This window comes from Chiloscyllium plagiosum, unplaced genomic scaffold, assembly GCF_037043375.1.
Source record: "Chiloscyllium plagiosum isolate Xiang-an unplaced genomic scaffold, Cpla_swu_hap1 HiC_scaffold_36, whole genome shotgun sequence".
Classification (NCBI taxonomy): domain Eukaryota; kingdom Metazoa; phylum Chordata; class Chondrichthyes; order Orectolobiformes; family Hemiscylliidae; genus Chiloscyllium; species Chiloscyllium plagiosum.
The window spans coordinates 42714430-42728745 of NW_028270174.1; the positions used below are offsets into that span (position 1 = coordinate 42714430).

At 42.9% G+C, this 14316-nt stretch overlaps 2 protein-coding genes across 2 annotated transcripts in view; both read right to left on the reverse strand.

Annotated features, from left to right (window-relative positions):
* Positions 1 to 10917, reverse strand: part of LOC122546924 (scavenger receptor cysteine-rich domain-containing protein DMBT1-like) — an 84029-nt gene extending 73112 nt beyond the window's left edge. Inside the window, exons 1-6 of the mRNA XM_087980118.1 lie at positions 10801 to 10917; positions 9420 to 9734; positions 7080 to 7394; positions 4166 to 4480; positions 1613 to 1927; positions 718 to 1032 (exon numbers count right to left, since the gene is read on the reverse strand). Coding sequence (XP_087836244.1) covers positions 718 to 1032; positions 1613 to 1927; positions 4166 to 4480; positions 7080 to 7394; positions 9420 to 9699 — 1540 coding nt within the window. The 5' untranslated portion in view covers positions 9700 to 9734; positions 10801 to 10917. The remainder of the gene's footprint in view (positions 1 to 717; positions 1033 to 1612; positions 1928 to 4165; positions 4481 to 7079; positions 7395 to 9419; positions 9735 to 10800) is intronic.
* LOC122547957 (scavenger receptor cysteine-rich domain-containing protein DMBT1-like) overlaps positions 10709 to 14316 on the reverse strand; it is a 260153-nt gene continuing 256545 nt past the window's right edge. The window contains exons 8-9 of the mRNA XM_087979832.1: positions 11774 to 12082; positions 10709 to 11112 (exon numbers count right to left, since the gene is read on the reverse strand). Coding sequence (XP_087835958.1) covers positions 10709 to 11112; positions 11774 to 12082 — 713 coding nt within the window. The remainder of the gene's footprint in view (positions 11113 to 11773; positions 12083 to 14316) is intronic.

Below are 14316 nucleotides of genomic sequence, written 5' to 3' on the forward strand. Positions count from 1 at the left end.
CTGGGTGGGTTCCTCTTCGGAGGCTCGGTGTGGACTTGTTGGGCCAAAGGGCCTGTTTTCATACTGTAGGGAATCTAATCATATATTGGCCTTGAAGGGAATGCAGCACAGATTCACCAGAATGATACTGGGTCTAAAAGAATTAAATTATGAGGACAGGATGCATAAACTGAGATAGTATACTCTCAAATGTAGAAGCTTAAAAATGCCAATCTGTTGAAGCTATCTTCTGAGGACCCACCACTAGTGTTGGCAATATTCAACCAATTCAAGTTATATTAAACAATGGCTAGTCTCACTGGATATAAAGATCTCAAATCCTGAAAATCTCCTGGTGATAGCACTGTGATGGGAATGGGTGGAAAACTCTCCATTATGTGGAGTTTTCACTCCAATAAAGGCAAGCGATTGTGGCTATCAGAAACTAATCATCTCAGCTCCAGTATACTACATGCTGCAGAAGTTGCTCAAAGCAACACCCAAGGCCAAATTATCTTACCTTGCTCACCAATAAACCTGTCCCCACCATAAACACAGAGGCAGGATTGCTCACTGAGACTTGCAATGTATGGCTGCATTGGTAATTGCTTAGTTAACATCTGTATAGTATAAGCTGCTCCAGTTCTTGAAAGTTTAGCAAATTCTCATCTCTAAAAAGGGATCCATTGATGTAACAATCAGATAGTGGAAGTCAGCTCACAAATAAAAAGCACTTACCTGAACACGTAACTCCAGCATCTTTCCTGTGTGTGCAGTTTTTTCCCACCTGTGGATTGACAGAGCACTGATCAAGCGCAGGCTCTGTCCCATTACAACTCACATCATCAAACCAGATAACTCCATTTCCTTCTCCAAAGTAGGCTCCAGTGTGCACTGACCGGACCGTTCCACAATTCAACACTCTGCAGACCACATTTGCTGCAGTTTCATTCCAGCCAGTGTCACAAATAGTACCCCAGACGGAGTTACGATAAACCTCAACTCTCCCAGAGCACAGGTCGGTACCATTTACCAGCCGCACAGGTACTGGACCTAGAATAGAGATAAGAACGTAAATCTACTAGTCTAGAATTATCGGCACTTCAAATGAGCTCCATGCCTGGATTTTCCACTGTGGTTCAAAACTGCATTCAATCGACTGAACCAGTACACTCGGTTAGGCAACAATTGGAGAATTAGGGACAGAGTTTGACATCATATTAGAGTCATAGAGTCACAGAATGTTTACAGCTGGAAAGAGACCCTCTGGCCTAATGTGTCTGTACCAATTATCAAATATCCATACTGTACTTAACCCTATTTTCTAACACTTGACCTTGTATGCTAAGTATTTAATTGTCAGAAAGATAAATATACAATATACTACTCCAATGCCGATGGATTAGTTATAGACAGAAAGTTAAAGAGATATCTGAGAGATTACTGAGTCAGAGAAAAGGTAAGTGAGCCAGAGAGTACAATTACACCGCATAGGATATGGGAGAGTACAGAGAATTAGGTTGGGTGTATTAAAGATGTGAGGAGTGAGCAGGGTGGTGGGTTTAGATTGGTTGGGAGAATAAAGTGTATGGGGAGTAGGCAAGTGAGTAGCATGCTGAGCATGCTCACTGACCTGTACAGACTACTCCAGCAGCCTGGCTATGCGTGCAGTTCTTCATTCCCTGGGGGCTACCCAAACACTGATCGAGGGCTGGCTCTGTCCCGAGACACTTCACACCCTGAATCCAGATGTTCTCAATCCCCTCTTCATAGCGAGCTCCCATCTGTGTTGACTGGGGTGTCCCACAATTCAATGCTCTGCAGACAACATTTGCTTCATTTGTATCCCAGCCAATGTTGCAGACAGTTCCCCAGACAGAGTTACGGTAGACTTCAACTCTCCCAGAACATATGCTGGCCCCATTCACCAACCTGATGGGTACTGGACCTGGAACAAGGATGAGAACATGTTCTTTAACTGTTAGACTGTTGGTCCAACATCTAGTTCTGAATGAACCAAAATTTCTTACAATTAAATATTGGCAAGACTGAAGACGGCCACAGGTTCCGTCACACATTACTGGACTCATTTCTCTTTGTGCAATATTTTGATAGAATGTTTGAAATTTATGAGTTAAAGAAGCCATTTAGCCCATCATGTCTTATATCTGTTGACAATAAAACGAGAATGTCACTTTCCAACTCTTATTCTGTACCATGCCATTTATAGCATGACAAGTGCATTTTCAAGTATTTTTAAAAGCAACAAAGATTTTTGCCCCCAACATGCTTTCTGACAGGAATTCCAGATTGTCACTATCCTGTGGTTGAAAAGACTGCTCTGTTATTGAATGTTTTGCTACACTTCCGTTAAGTCGGCCCTAAGTCTCTCCTGTTTCATACAAAAAAAAGCCTCAGAATACTGACTGACCCTGAAATGAATATCAAGTCCTCATTATATGGAAGATTAAGTGCACCTCACTTCTGAACACAACATCTCCTCACTTGCCTTTGCTCAAATGCTGCTGAAAATATGAATGTTCCCTTTGTAACCTCCCTTGATGACTGGCTATCCTCCTATCTACCACCCTCTGCAGTCAACAAGCTATCTAAAACTTTGTACCCTAACTCACACCAGATTCCATTTACCAATATTCACTGACCTCCTTGTTCAGCCTTGTCTCACCTTTAAAATTCCCATCATCATATCAAGAACCCTCCACAGCAATAGAGCATTTCTCTCTACATCTGTAACCTCCTTCAGAGCTACAAATCTCATCCTCTTTAACCTTCTCCACACCGACTATTCTTATTCTTACATTCCAATTCCTCCATGGCCCTCACCAGCTTCTTTGTTCTGTAACTTCATTCAGCTCAGTAATTCCTGTACTACTGTTCAAATCTTACCATGGTCCTGGATCCCACTTACCATCTGTGCAGCCTCTATCAAACCTACAATTCTCATCCTTGTGCTCAAATTGATCCACAGGCCTCACTCACTTTCTCTGTCTGTAACATTTTCCAATCTACAGTCCTCCGGGACTTTGTGCTTTTCCAAATGAGGTCGCTTTCATATCCTTCATTTTAATTGCTCTACAATTGGTTACTAGACCTTCAGATGTTTCAGTGCTGAACAACAGCATTCCCTCCCTACATCCCTTCATCTCTCTAGCCAATTGTTCCTTTCAGACTTCTGTTTAAAAGCTATCACTTTGGCAAACTTTCGTCAACTGCACTAATATCCAGTTATTCATTCTGACATAGAATCTTGATTGAGAATGCTAAAGCATCTTGGGGTATCTTAAGATGTTGTAAGAATTATATAATTGCAACATGTTCCTCTTGTTAATTTCACTGACCTACATCATCTTCTCATCCAAATATTACTCCTGAAACTAGTCTCACTCTACTACTCTTCATCACAAACCTGTATAAATCTCATATAACCTCCCTGCCATACTTCACCCCATCGCTTTGTATTAATGTTACTGCCCAGTTTTAATCCAAAACTAACTAACCACGCTCAATACTCCTTATAATTCTGTAAATAATCCAAAATACTTGCTCTCATCTTTCTGAAAAGAAGTCTCAACCTCAAACTGACCTCATGTTTAGATTAGATTACATACATACAGTGTGGAAACAGGCCCTTCGGCCCAACAAGTCCACACCGCCCCGCCGAAGCGCAACCCACCCATACCTCTACATTTACCCCTTACCTAACACTACGGGCAATTTAGCATGGCCAATTCACCTGACCTGCACATCTTTGGACTGTGGGAGGAAACCGGAGCACCCGGAGGAAACCCACGCAGACACGGGGAGAACGTGCAAACTCCACACAGTCAGTCGCCTGAGGCGGGAATTGAACCCGGGTCTCTGGCGCTGTGAGGCAGCAGTGCTAACCACTGTGCCACTGTGCCGCACAATGTTCTATTGTGCCCACAAACTCCAATCTCACTCCCAAGTCATTCCGAAGATTTTGCACTCATCCTGTAATTTGGTTTCAATAACAACCTAATTCCATTGTCCCAGTTCTCTCTCCATATCCCTACATCAATGCCAGTCTAGATTATCACTCTCCCCACAGGCCTGTAGTCATGACAAATACGTTTAATGAATCTCTCTCATCAAAAATGCATGGCAAAAGAATCAATAGATGTAAGGAACTGGTATTTGCACTCACCTGAGCAGGTTACTCCAGCATCCTGGCTGTGGGTGCAGTTATTCACCCCCCATGGACTGGCAGAACACTGATCAATGGTAGACTCTGTCCCATTGCATCTGAAGTCATCCAACCAGATATTCCCAGACCCTTGTCCATAGACAGCTTCAGTCCATGATAAAAGGGCTGTCCCACAGTTCAACATTCTACAGAGCACACTGGCTGCATTCATATCCCAGCCATTGCCACAGACAGTTCCCCAGATGGAGTTATGATAGACTTCAACCCTTCCAGAGCACAGGTTAGTGCCATTCATCAGTCGTACAGGCACCGGACCTGAAAAGAGGTGGGAACATGTTAAATTGTTTTGGGATTACCACCACTTCCACTGGGTTTGGTGTCTGAATTTTTCATAGGGACTGAAAACTGTTCCCAGTCAACTGAATTTATACCACAGGGTAGGCCACATTTGGAAAACCAGATGTAGGTTTAACATCACATCATAATACACTACATGGTAAACCTTTAAAAAGGAAGCAAAAATGGAAGCATAGATTCAGATTTAGTATGGGTGAGATGATGGCCCAGTATTAGAATTGCTAGACCATTAATCAGGTGACCCAGGTAATTTTCCCAGGACCTGGGTTCAGATAGCAGATGGTGGAATTTGACTGCAATAAAAATCTGGAATTAAGAGTACCGATAACCATGAAACAGTTGTCCATGATTAGCTAAACCCATTTGATTTTGCTAGTGTCCCTTGAAAACTGCCATCCTTACCTGGTCTGGCCTATATGTAACTTCATACCCACAGCAATGTGTTGACTCTTAATTGTCCTCTGGACAATTAGGGATGGGCAAAAAATGCTGGCCTAGCCAGAGATGCCCACATTTCATGAATGAATGAAAAAAGTTAGAGAGAGAAAAATTCGAGAAGACGCAGAAAAGGAGGGAGATACTAAATGAGTATTTTGCATCAGTATTTACTGTGGAAAAGGATATGGAAGATATTGACTGTAGGGAAATAGATGGTGACATCTTGCAAAATGTCCAGATTATACAGAGGAGGAAGTGCTGGATGTCTTGAAACAGGTAAAGGTGGATAAATCCCCAGGACCTGATCAGGTGTACCCGAGAACTCTGTGGGAAGCTAGAGAAGTGATTGCTGGGCCTCTTGCTGATATATCGATAGTTACAGGTGAGGTGCCAGAAGACTGGAGGTTGCCTAACATGGTGCCACTGTTTAAGAAGGGTGGTAAGGACAAGCCAGGGAACTATAGACCAGTGAGCCTGACATCGGTGGTGGACAAGTTGTTGGAGGGACTCCTGAAGGACATGATGTACATATATTTGGAAAGGCAAGGACTGATTCGGGAAAGTCAACATGGCTTTGTGCATGGGAAATCATGTCTCACAAACTTGATTGAGTTTTTTGAAGAAGTAACAAAGAGGATTGATGAGGGCAGAGCGGTAAATGTGATCTCTATGGACTTCACTAAGGCATTCGACAAGGTTCCCCATGGGAGACTGGTTAGCAAGGTTAGATCTCATGGAACACAGGGAGAACTAGCCATTTGGATACAGAACTGGCTCAAAGGTAGAAGACAGAGGGTGGTGGTGGAAGGTTGTTTTTCAGAATGGAGGCCTGTGACCAGTGGAGTGCCACAAGGATCGGTGCTGGGTCCTCTACCTTTTGTCATTTACATAAATGATTTGGATGCGAGCAGAAGAGGTACAGTTAGTAAGTTTGCAGATGACACCAAAATTGGAGGTGTAGTGGAAAGCGAAGAGGGTTACCCCGGTTTCAACAGGATCTGGACCAGATGGGCCAATGGGCTGAGAAGTGGTAGGTGGAGTTTAATTCAGGTAAATGCGAGGTACTACGTTTTTGGAAAGCAAATCTTAGCAGGACTTATACACTTAATGGTAAGGTCCTATGGAGTGTTCCTGAACATAGAAACCTTGGAGTGCAGCTTCATAGCTCCTTGAAAGTGGAGTCACAGATAGGTAGGATAGTGAAGAAGGTGTGCTTTCCTTTATTGGTCAGAGTATTTAGTACAGGAGTTGGGAGGTCATGTTGCGGCTGTACAGGACATTGGTTAGGCCACTGTTGGAATATTGCGTGCAATTCTGGTCTCCTTCCTATCGGAAAGTTGTTGTGAAACTTGAAAGGGTTCAGAAAAGATTTACAAGAAAGTTGCCAGGGTTGGTAGGTTTGAGCAATAGGGAGAGGCTGAACAGGCTGTGGCTGTTTTCCCTGGAGCGTCGGAGGCTGAGGGGTGACCTTATAGAGGTTTTCAAAATTATGAGGAGCATGGATAGGGTAAATAGGCAAAGTCTTTTCCCTGGGGTCAGGGAGTCCAGAACTACCGGGCATAGGTTTAGGGTCAGAGGGGAAAGATATAAAAGAGACCTAAGGGGCAACTTTTTCACACAGGAGGTGGTACGCGAATGGAATGAGCTGCCAGAGGAAATGGTGGAGGCTGGTAGAGTTGCAACATTTAAAAGGCATCTGGCTGGGTATATGAATAGGAAGGGTTTGAAGGGATATGGGCCAGGTGCTGACAGGTGGGGCTAGATTGGGTTGGGATATCTGGTCAGCATGGACAGGTTGGACCAAAGGGTCTGTTTCCATGCTGTACATCTCTATGACTCTGTTAAGGGTATTATTGAACAGGTGGGTATGATTAGAATCAGTGGGACATTAAAGGGTGCAGAAGTGATTAGGAGAGTGGGATTCAACTGATTAGAATATTAAAAAACATGTAAGTACAAACAGACTGGGTAGGATATTGGGTGCAGGGAGTGAAAGGAGAATGGAACTAGACTGGGTAGCATATAATGCATATGAGTATGATATGAGAGTGGGGGTCGACTGGAAGAGATCATAAAGGTGAGGGGAATAAGCAGAAGAACGTCAAGGGTGTCCATTCACCTGAACAGATAACTCCAGCATCCTGGCTGTGTTGGCAGTTCTTTATCACCCCAGGATTGAAAGAGCACTGATCGAGGGTAGGCTCTATTCCAAGACACTTCACTCTCTGAATCCAGATGTTACCAGTGCCCTCTCCATAGTAGGCTCCAGACTGTGCTGCAAGAGCTGTCCCACAGTTCAGTACTCTGCAAATAACATTTGCTGCATTTATATCCCAGCCATTGTCACAGACAGTACCCCAAATGGAGTTCCGGTAGACTTCAACTCTCCCAGAACACATGTTGGTCCCATTCACCAGCCGGATGGGTACTGGACCTAGAATAGAGATGGGAACAATGTCTCTGACTTGTCTCACTGTTTGTCTTAACACCCAATTCCAAATAAGTTAACATTTTCTTCTATTAAAAGTTGGAAAGATGGAAGATCCCCACAAGCTCAATTTCCTAGCCCCAAGACCGAATAATAAAATTATAGAGTATTTACAACACAGAAGAAGCCATTTACCTATAATAACAATTCAGCTAGTCCCACTCTCCTACTCTTTCCCTACAACTTATTTTTCTCTTCAGATGATTTTCCTAATCTCTTTTGCAAGTTATGATTGAAAGTGTTTTCATCAAACTGTCAGGTACTACATTGCAAATCATTCACCATATAGAAAAGCATCACCTCTTTGGTAATTTTAGCAATCACCTTAATTCAATGTCCTCTGGTTCAGAAGCCACATGCAAAGGGAACAGGTCTCTCTATCTACTCTATCCAAACCCTTCATGATTTTGAATACTATGGCCAAAATTCCTCTTCACCCTTTCTTCTCTAAGGAGAACAAGTGGTCTTCTCCAATCTCACTGTAACGGAAGTCCCTTACTCTTAAAATCATATTGCAAATCATTTCTGCACCCTGTCTAACGCATTCACATCCTTGAAATTGTGCATTAAGAAAGAAATAAAAGATAAGCTTTTGTCTGCGTACCAGATAAGTGATAAATTGTAAATGGAGATAGACTGTGTTAGAGCCCCCACTGATTTTTAATTATTTTTACTTTATTCTTTTAATCAATTTTAATTTGGAGTTGGGAACTGTGAACTAAAGTTGATTTTTGAACTTTGTGTAACAGCTTCTGTTAAAAGGAAATCAAACCAAACAAGCTTTTGATTACTCGTGAGCCACACCTGGAAGTTAATTACAGATTGGTTCCTGGTTAAAAGGTTCTGCAGATATTTCAGCACCGAGGAAGAGCATTTTATTTGAATAGAAAGCACAAGTTGGCTTTGAATGAGGTCAGTGGAATTGGTTCCGGCAAGTCCATAAAATACCACATGCTCAAGCAAATGGCAGAATTTGAATGGTAACTGGGACCTTGCGGAGGAGACACTCAGTCCGTCAGGGAGCAGTCAGAGTTTGATTGTGCTTTCTATGAAAACGAATCTAACTGTTGATGCTAACAAAGATGTGAAAGCTCCCTGCCTAACTTCCCATGAGCATTGCTTGGAAAGTTCAGAGAATACAAAACAAAGTTATACGTATTACTGCATTTATCTGAGAGAACTGTAAGTGTGACCCTGATTGACACCTTCACAAAATCAACCAAGAAAACATGATTGTTGCCTGGGAACAATGCATTGTGAAAACCATTTAAGCAATCTGGCCACTTTTGTTATCTTTTATTTATCCCTTAACTGTGTTTATTTGTCCATCTACTGTGTGAATGGGGCTGAAAGCAAAGGTTTCTGGGTTCATTCCATTGTTCAACCAGATTATTTTCCTGTTTAATTTTGCTCTCCTGAAGTTGCTACAGGTAGAAGATCCTTTATCTAAACATCCAAAAACTGAAAACCTCTGAAATCTGGAAGTTTTTTTCTGATTAACAAGGTTGTTTGGTGAGCAAACAGTTAGCTCAAGTCAGCACCCACTCAATGCGTGTCACTCAGATGTAACATGGGGGGTGGGATAGCCAAGCACATTCTTACTTAGATGTCTGCTCCTCCGGTAAGATTTTTAAAAATTTCACCATGAAACTGTCACAATTCTGAAAACCAAAAAATTTCAAATTCTGAAAAAACAGCTAGTCCCAAGCATTTCGGATAAAGGATCTTCTACCTGTATGTTATTAATAAATCGCTATGCCTTTTGTTTAAGCTACAAACCAATGTCAAGTTTTGATTATTTGCAAAGTCTGGGATTGCTTATTCAAAAATTTGGTGAGGACATTTGGGATTTTGAGAATCATTTGAGGATCTTTGAAGGTTTTAATTTTACTGTGTTTGAATATGGAGGTGAAAGACTGATTTGGTTTGGTTGTCTCCCTTGTGAAAGAACTAACAGATAACTCCACTTACCTGAACAGGTAACTCCAGCATCCTTCTTATGTGTGCAGTTATTATGCACCCATGACTTGGCAGAACACTGATCAAGAGCAAACTCTGACCCATTACACCACACATCATCCAACCAGATTGCCCCAGCCCCCTCTCCATATTGGGAGTCTGTTGGTGCTAACAGGGCACTCCCACAGTTCAACATTCTGCAGACAACCTGTGCTGCGTTTATAGTCCAACCATTATCACAGACTGTCCCCCAGATGTGTTTGCGATAGACTTCAACTCTCCCTGAGCACATGTTGGTACCATTCACCAGCCGTATAGGCACTGGACCTGCAAAAGAGTTGGGGAACTTTGAATAATACAGTAAACTAATTTGGGATGTGGAAACATGCATTTTTAAAGCTAAGTAAATGGCAGCATAATGGTAATGTTTCTAAAGACCCAAGCTAATGTTCTAAGTACATAGGTTAAAAATCACACAATGGCAACTTGTAGAATTTAAACTCCATTTTATTTAATCTGGAATGAAAAGTTAGTCTCAGTAATAGTAACCATTAAACCATTGTTGATTACTGTAAAGGTCCATCCAATTCACTTATCAGTCATTAGTGAATGAAATCTGTTAACCTTAACTAATCTGTGATGTACATTGATTCTTAACTACATCAACCAGATAATTTTGATGCCCTGTCCCCAGAAGACATCTGTCATAGCTAACAAGGTGTTCCACAGCTCAACAATCTGCAGTCCACGCTCACCACATTTATATCCTAACCCTCATTGTCACAGTCAGGTCCCTCAGGTTTATTCATAATAGACAGGTTGCCTAATTAAACTGCTGCAGTCCATGTGCTAACACCCACCTAGTTATGAAGAGATTTCTAGAGTACAACTGAAAGGAAAGGACAGCCAATATTTTTTCAAAGTCAGGATGATATGATGAGCAACTTGTACATGGCAGTGTTCCCCTGTGTCTGTTGCCACCCTCCCTCCTGCTGGCAAAGGTTGTGAGGTTGGAAGGTGGTCTTGAATCTTGACAACTGTTAACTTGCTACTCTTGTGCATTGCTGATGGAGGGGGAGAATGTTTAAGCTCTCAAGTGGAGTGCCAAGTAAGTAGGTTGTTCTGTGCTGGGATATGGAAATAGGGAGGGGGTGTAGGTCATAGAGGGATTTGAACATTAGGATGAAAATTTGGAGTAAGAGCAGATTACAGAGATAAGGAAGACCAAGACCAGGAGGGATTCAGAAAGGAGGATGAGAATATTAAAACCAAGACAATGCCAGACCAAAATTCAATGTATATCAGTGAGCACTGGGAAGAAAAGGACATAGTTTCAGATGTGGAGGAGCACCAAACTGTTTTAATACAAGCTCAGTGAGAGCTGCTAATTCACCTGAGCAGATGACTCCAGCATGTCGACATCCAGCACTGTGATTGGCACCGAGTGGGTTGGCAAAGCATTGGTCCAGTGAGTGTTCCGTTCCATTACATCTGACCCCACTGAGCAGGATCTCCCCGCCCCCTTCTCCATGATAAACCCCAGTTATGGACTCGGCCTTCCCACAGTTCAGCTGTCTGCAGACAACGTCTCCATTGGTGAGATTCCAACCATCATCACAGACTGTCCCCCAAGTAGACTTGTAAAGGATCTCCACTCTCCCCAAACACACATTATTCCCATTGGCCAGTCTGATGGGGAAAGGTCCTGTCAGGGAAACACAAGATTAGATCATTCACCCACTACAGTTTCAATTTCCATAAATGTTCCCTTCCTTCTTTGTGAAACATGAGGAGGCCATTCAGCCTCTTATGGGTTATTTCATATGAACATGAAGAGATAATTAAGTTTCTTGAACAAATCACACATTCAGTTCCTGGAGACTTTTACCCAGGAGCAGGACGGGGTCATCCATTCCCTCATGGCTATTGCATCAGAATGCAAGAGCCATTCAGTGACCTGATTATTAGACTGGAAAAACATATAATCTTTACATTTGGCCCTTCAAATCTACAATAACCCTTTGAAGAGCATCCCACTCAGACCCACCTGCTTACCTTATCCCTGTAACCCTGTATTTCCCATGGATTATTCACCTAGCCAATATATCCCTGGACACTATGGGCAATTTAGCATGGCCAATCCTCCACATCTTTGGACTGTGGGAAGAAACCAGAGCACCCAGAGGGAACCCACACTGACAGGGGTAGAATGTGCAAACTCCACACAGAGTTGCCCAAGAGTGGAATCAAACCTGGGATCCTGGCACTGTGAGTTAACTCAGTACTGCCAGAAAAAGGAACATGGGTCTGTTTTGCATTCTATGACCAAGGCAAATGTTTCATCATCACACAGCATCACTGCTGACCTGAGCAAGTAACTCCAGCATCCTGACTATGTGTGCAGTTGTTGATATTCCTCTGCTCTCTTGGGCACTCATTGATGGTGCCCTCGGTCCCAATGCATCGAAAATTATCCAGCCAGATGGGATCTTCTCCTGGGCCAAAGCTGCTGTTCACAGACACAGCAACCCCACACCTGAGCTGCCTGCAGACAACTGAGGCATCCATGATATCCCACTCATGGTCACAAACAGTGCCCCACGAGGAATTCTTGTAAATTTCAACTCTTCCTGAACACGCATGAAGGCCCTCTTGCAGTCTGGGGGGCAGTGGACCTGGAAAAGCAGCAATAGAACACATACTTTGTGAACTGAACAAAAAACATACAGAGAGCAGTTATCACATTCAATTCCCTGACCTCAATACTCAGCCTATAAAAGCTGTTCCGAATTACTTCATCAATCTTCTCCCCCTTTCCTCGACTCTTAAATATCTAAATCTGGTCCAAGATAGTGGCAGTGTAGGACGCTTTAGCCAGAGCTCATCTGCTCTGCCTATTATTCTTTTTCTTCTCTTTTTCTCCTCTCTGTGTTCTTTTCCCTTCTTCTCTCCCAGGCTTTCATGACTCCCAGTCCCCGACCACTCATAGCCTGCATGCAGACATAACAAGCCTGGTGTGGTGGCCTTTTGTCCTGATGTGGTGAGGCAGCCTCTGGCCTGATGTGGTGTGGCTGCCTCCCGGCCTTGCGTGACAACTCCTGGCATAGCATTTAGGCTCTTGGCCTGGCATGGCCACCTGGCATGTGGCATCCAAGTCTTGAGGTGATTCCGGACTGATCTCCCAGCCTCATGAACTATGAGGTGAACCCTGGTGTAGTCTGGAGCCAAGGCCCAATGCAAACTGGAGACTAGGTGCCAGCATGGTCCAGGTTAAAAGACCATTAGTCTGAACTTTTATCTGCTCAATGCTGGACTTCTTATTTCTCTATTTTCTAAAATCTTGTAACGGAATTTGCTGTACCCAGGTACCTTTGTACCTAAGATGGCACTGTAACTGGTGATGTATAAACTTTTCACTGTACTTATTTGAGTACAAGTGACAATAAAGCTCATTCAATTCAATTTAATTCATCTCTTTTAACGTTGCACATCCAGAACTCTAGACTCACATTTATCTGGTTCCACAGCCTGCTTTTCCTTCATCGAGTTGGGTGTCTATTCCTCTGCCAGCCTGAACTGGCACTTAAGCAAAGTGGTATGCTCAGGCACAAGCCTGACTCCTATGTTATGATGCTGTGCCTTTAACAAGGTTATGTTGTTCTTGGTTTCTTTTTCAGAGGGGTCATAACTACAGAGACTCTGGTAGATTTAGTTTGAATGGTTTTAGGGCCAGTTTGATTATAGCTAACAGATAGTGCCTCAGAAAAACGCCTTTCAAGTTTAAAAAACACGTACAATGAAAGGGGGGTGGTCAGTTCTCCCAGCTCAGCTTTTCTCTGGTTTGGATTTGGTTTCTTTTTAGCGGGCAGTCAGTTGTGAAGCTGCTGGACCTAAAACAGCAGGCCCATGCTGATCCTCTCCCTCTCTGGCATCTCTCATGTAAGACCCTTGGTTTGATCTTTCTTTTTTCCCACCGGGGCATTAATGGGGATTGTTGCAAGTATTTGGACCAGCATCATTAAGTTGGGATAATCTGTTGGGTTTCCAGATAGGTTAAGTTATTCTGTATTCTGTTGTCTTTTATTTGTGTTTCATTCAGTAACCCTGTCAATAAATTCTGTTTTGTTTAAAACTAAGTGGGTTGACCAGCTGCATCGCTCCTAGAATATCTGCTCACACCTGCTTATAACAACTAGCAACGTTCGAGTCCAGGCTACTTTCCTGAAATGTGTTGATGAGGTCTGGCCTGCTCCATAACACCTGTCACACAAACACTGCTACAGACATGCACACAAACTCCTCTATACACAAATGAATATACAAATATACAAATTAGTAGCTGAAGTAGGCTGGTTGGCACCTTGAATCTGCCCCATCAATCAGTGAGTCCAAGAATGATCTGACTATGACCTCAACTGCATTTTCCACCCTACTACCAATACCACTTCAGTCCCTTGTTAGTCAAAAATCTATCTCGATCTGCCTTAAACCTTTCAATGAACCTTTCTCTGTTGTTCTGGAGGCAAGAGAGTTTCATAGACTCAGAACCATCAGAGAAAATCCATTCCCCTCATCACAGTCTTAAATGAAGAAACCTTTGTTTTCCAACTGTTCTCTTTATTTCTAATCATTCCCATAAGAGGAGCCATTCTTTTAGCATTCATACCTTTGAATTTTGAAAAATTTTTGAAGTAACAATGAGGGCAGAGCGATAGACTTGATCAATATGGACTTCAGTAAGGCATTCGACAAGGTTCCCCATGGGAGACTGATTAGCAAGGTTAGATCTCATGGAATACAAGGAGAACTAGCCATTTAGATACAGAACTGGCTCAAAGATAGAAGACAGAGGGTGGTGGTGGAGGGTTGTTTTTCAGACTGGAGGCCTGTGACCAGTGGAGTGCCACAA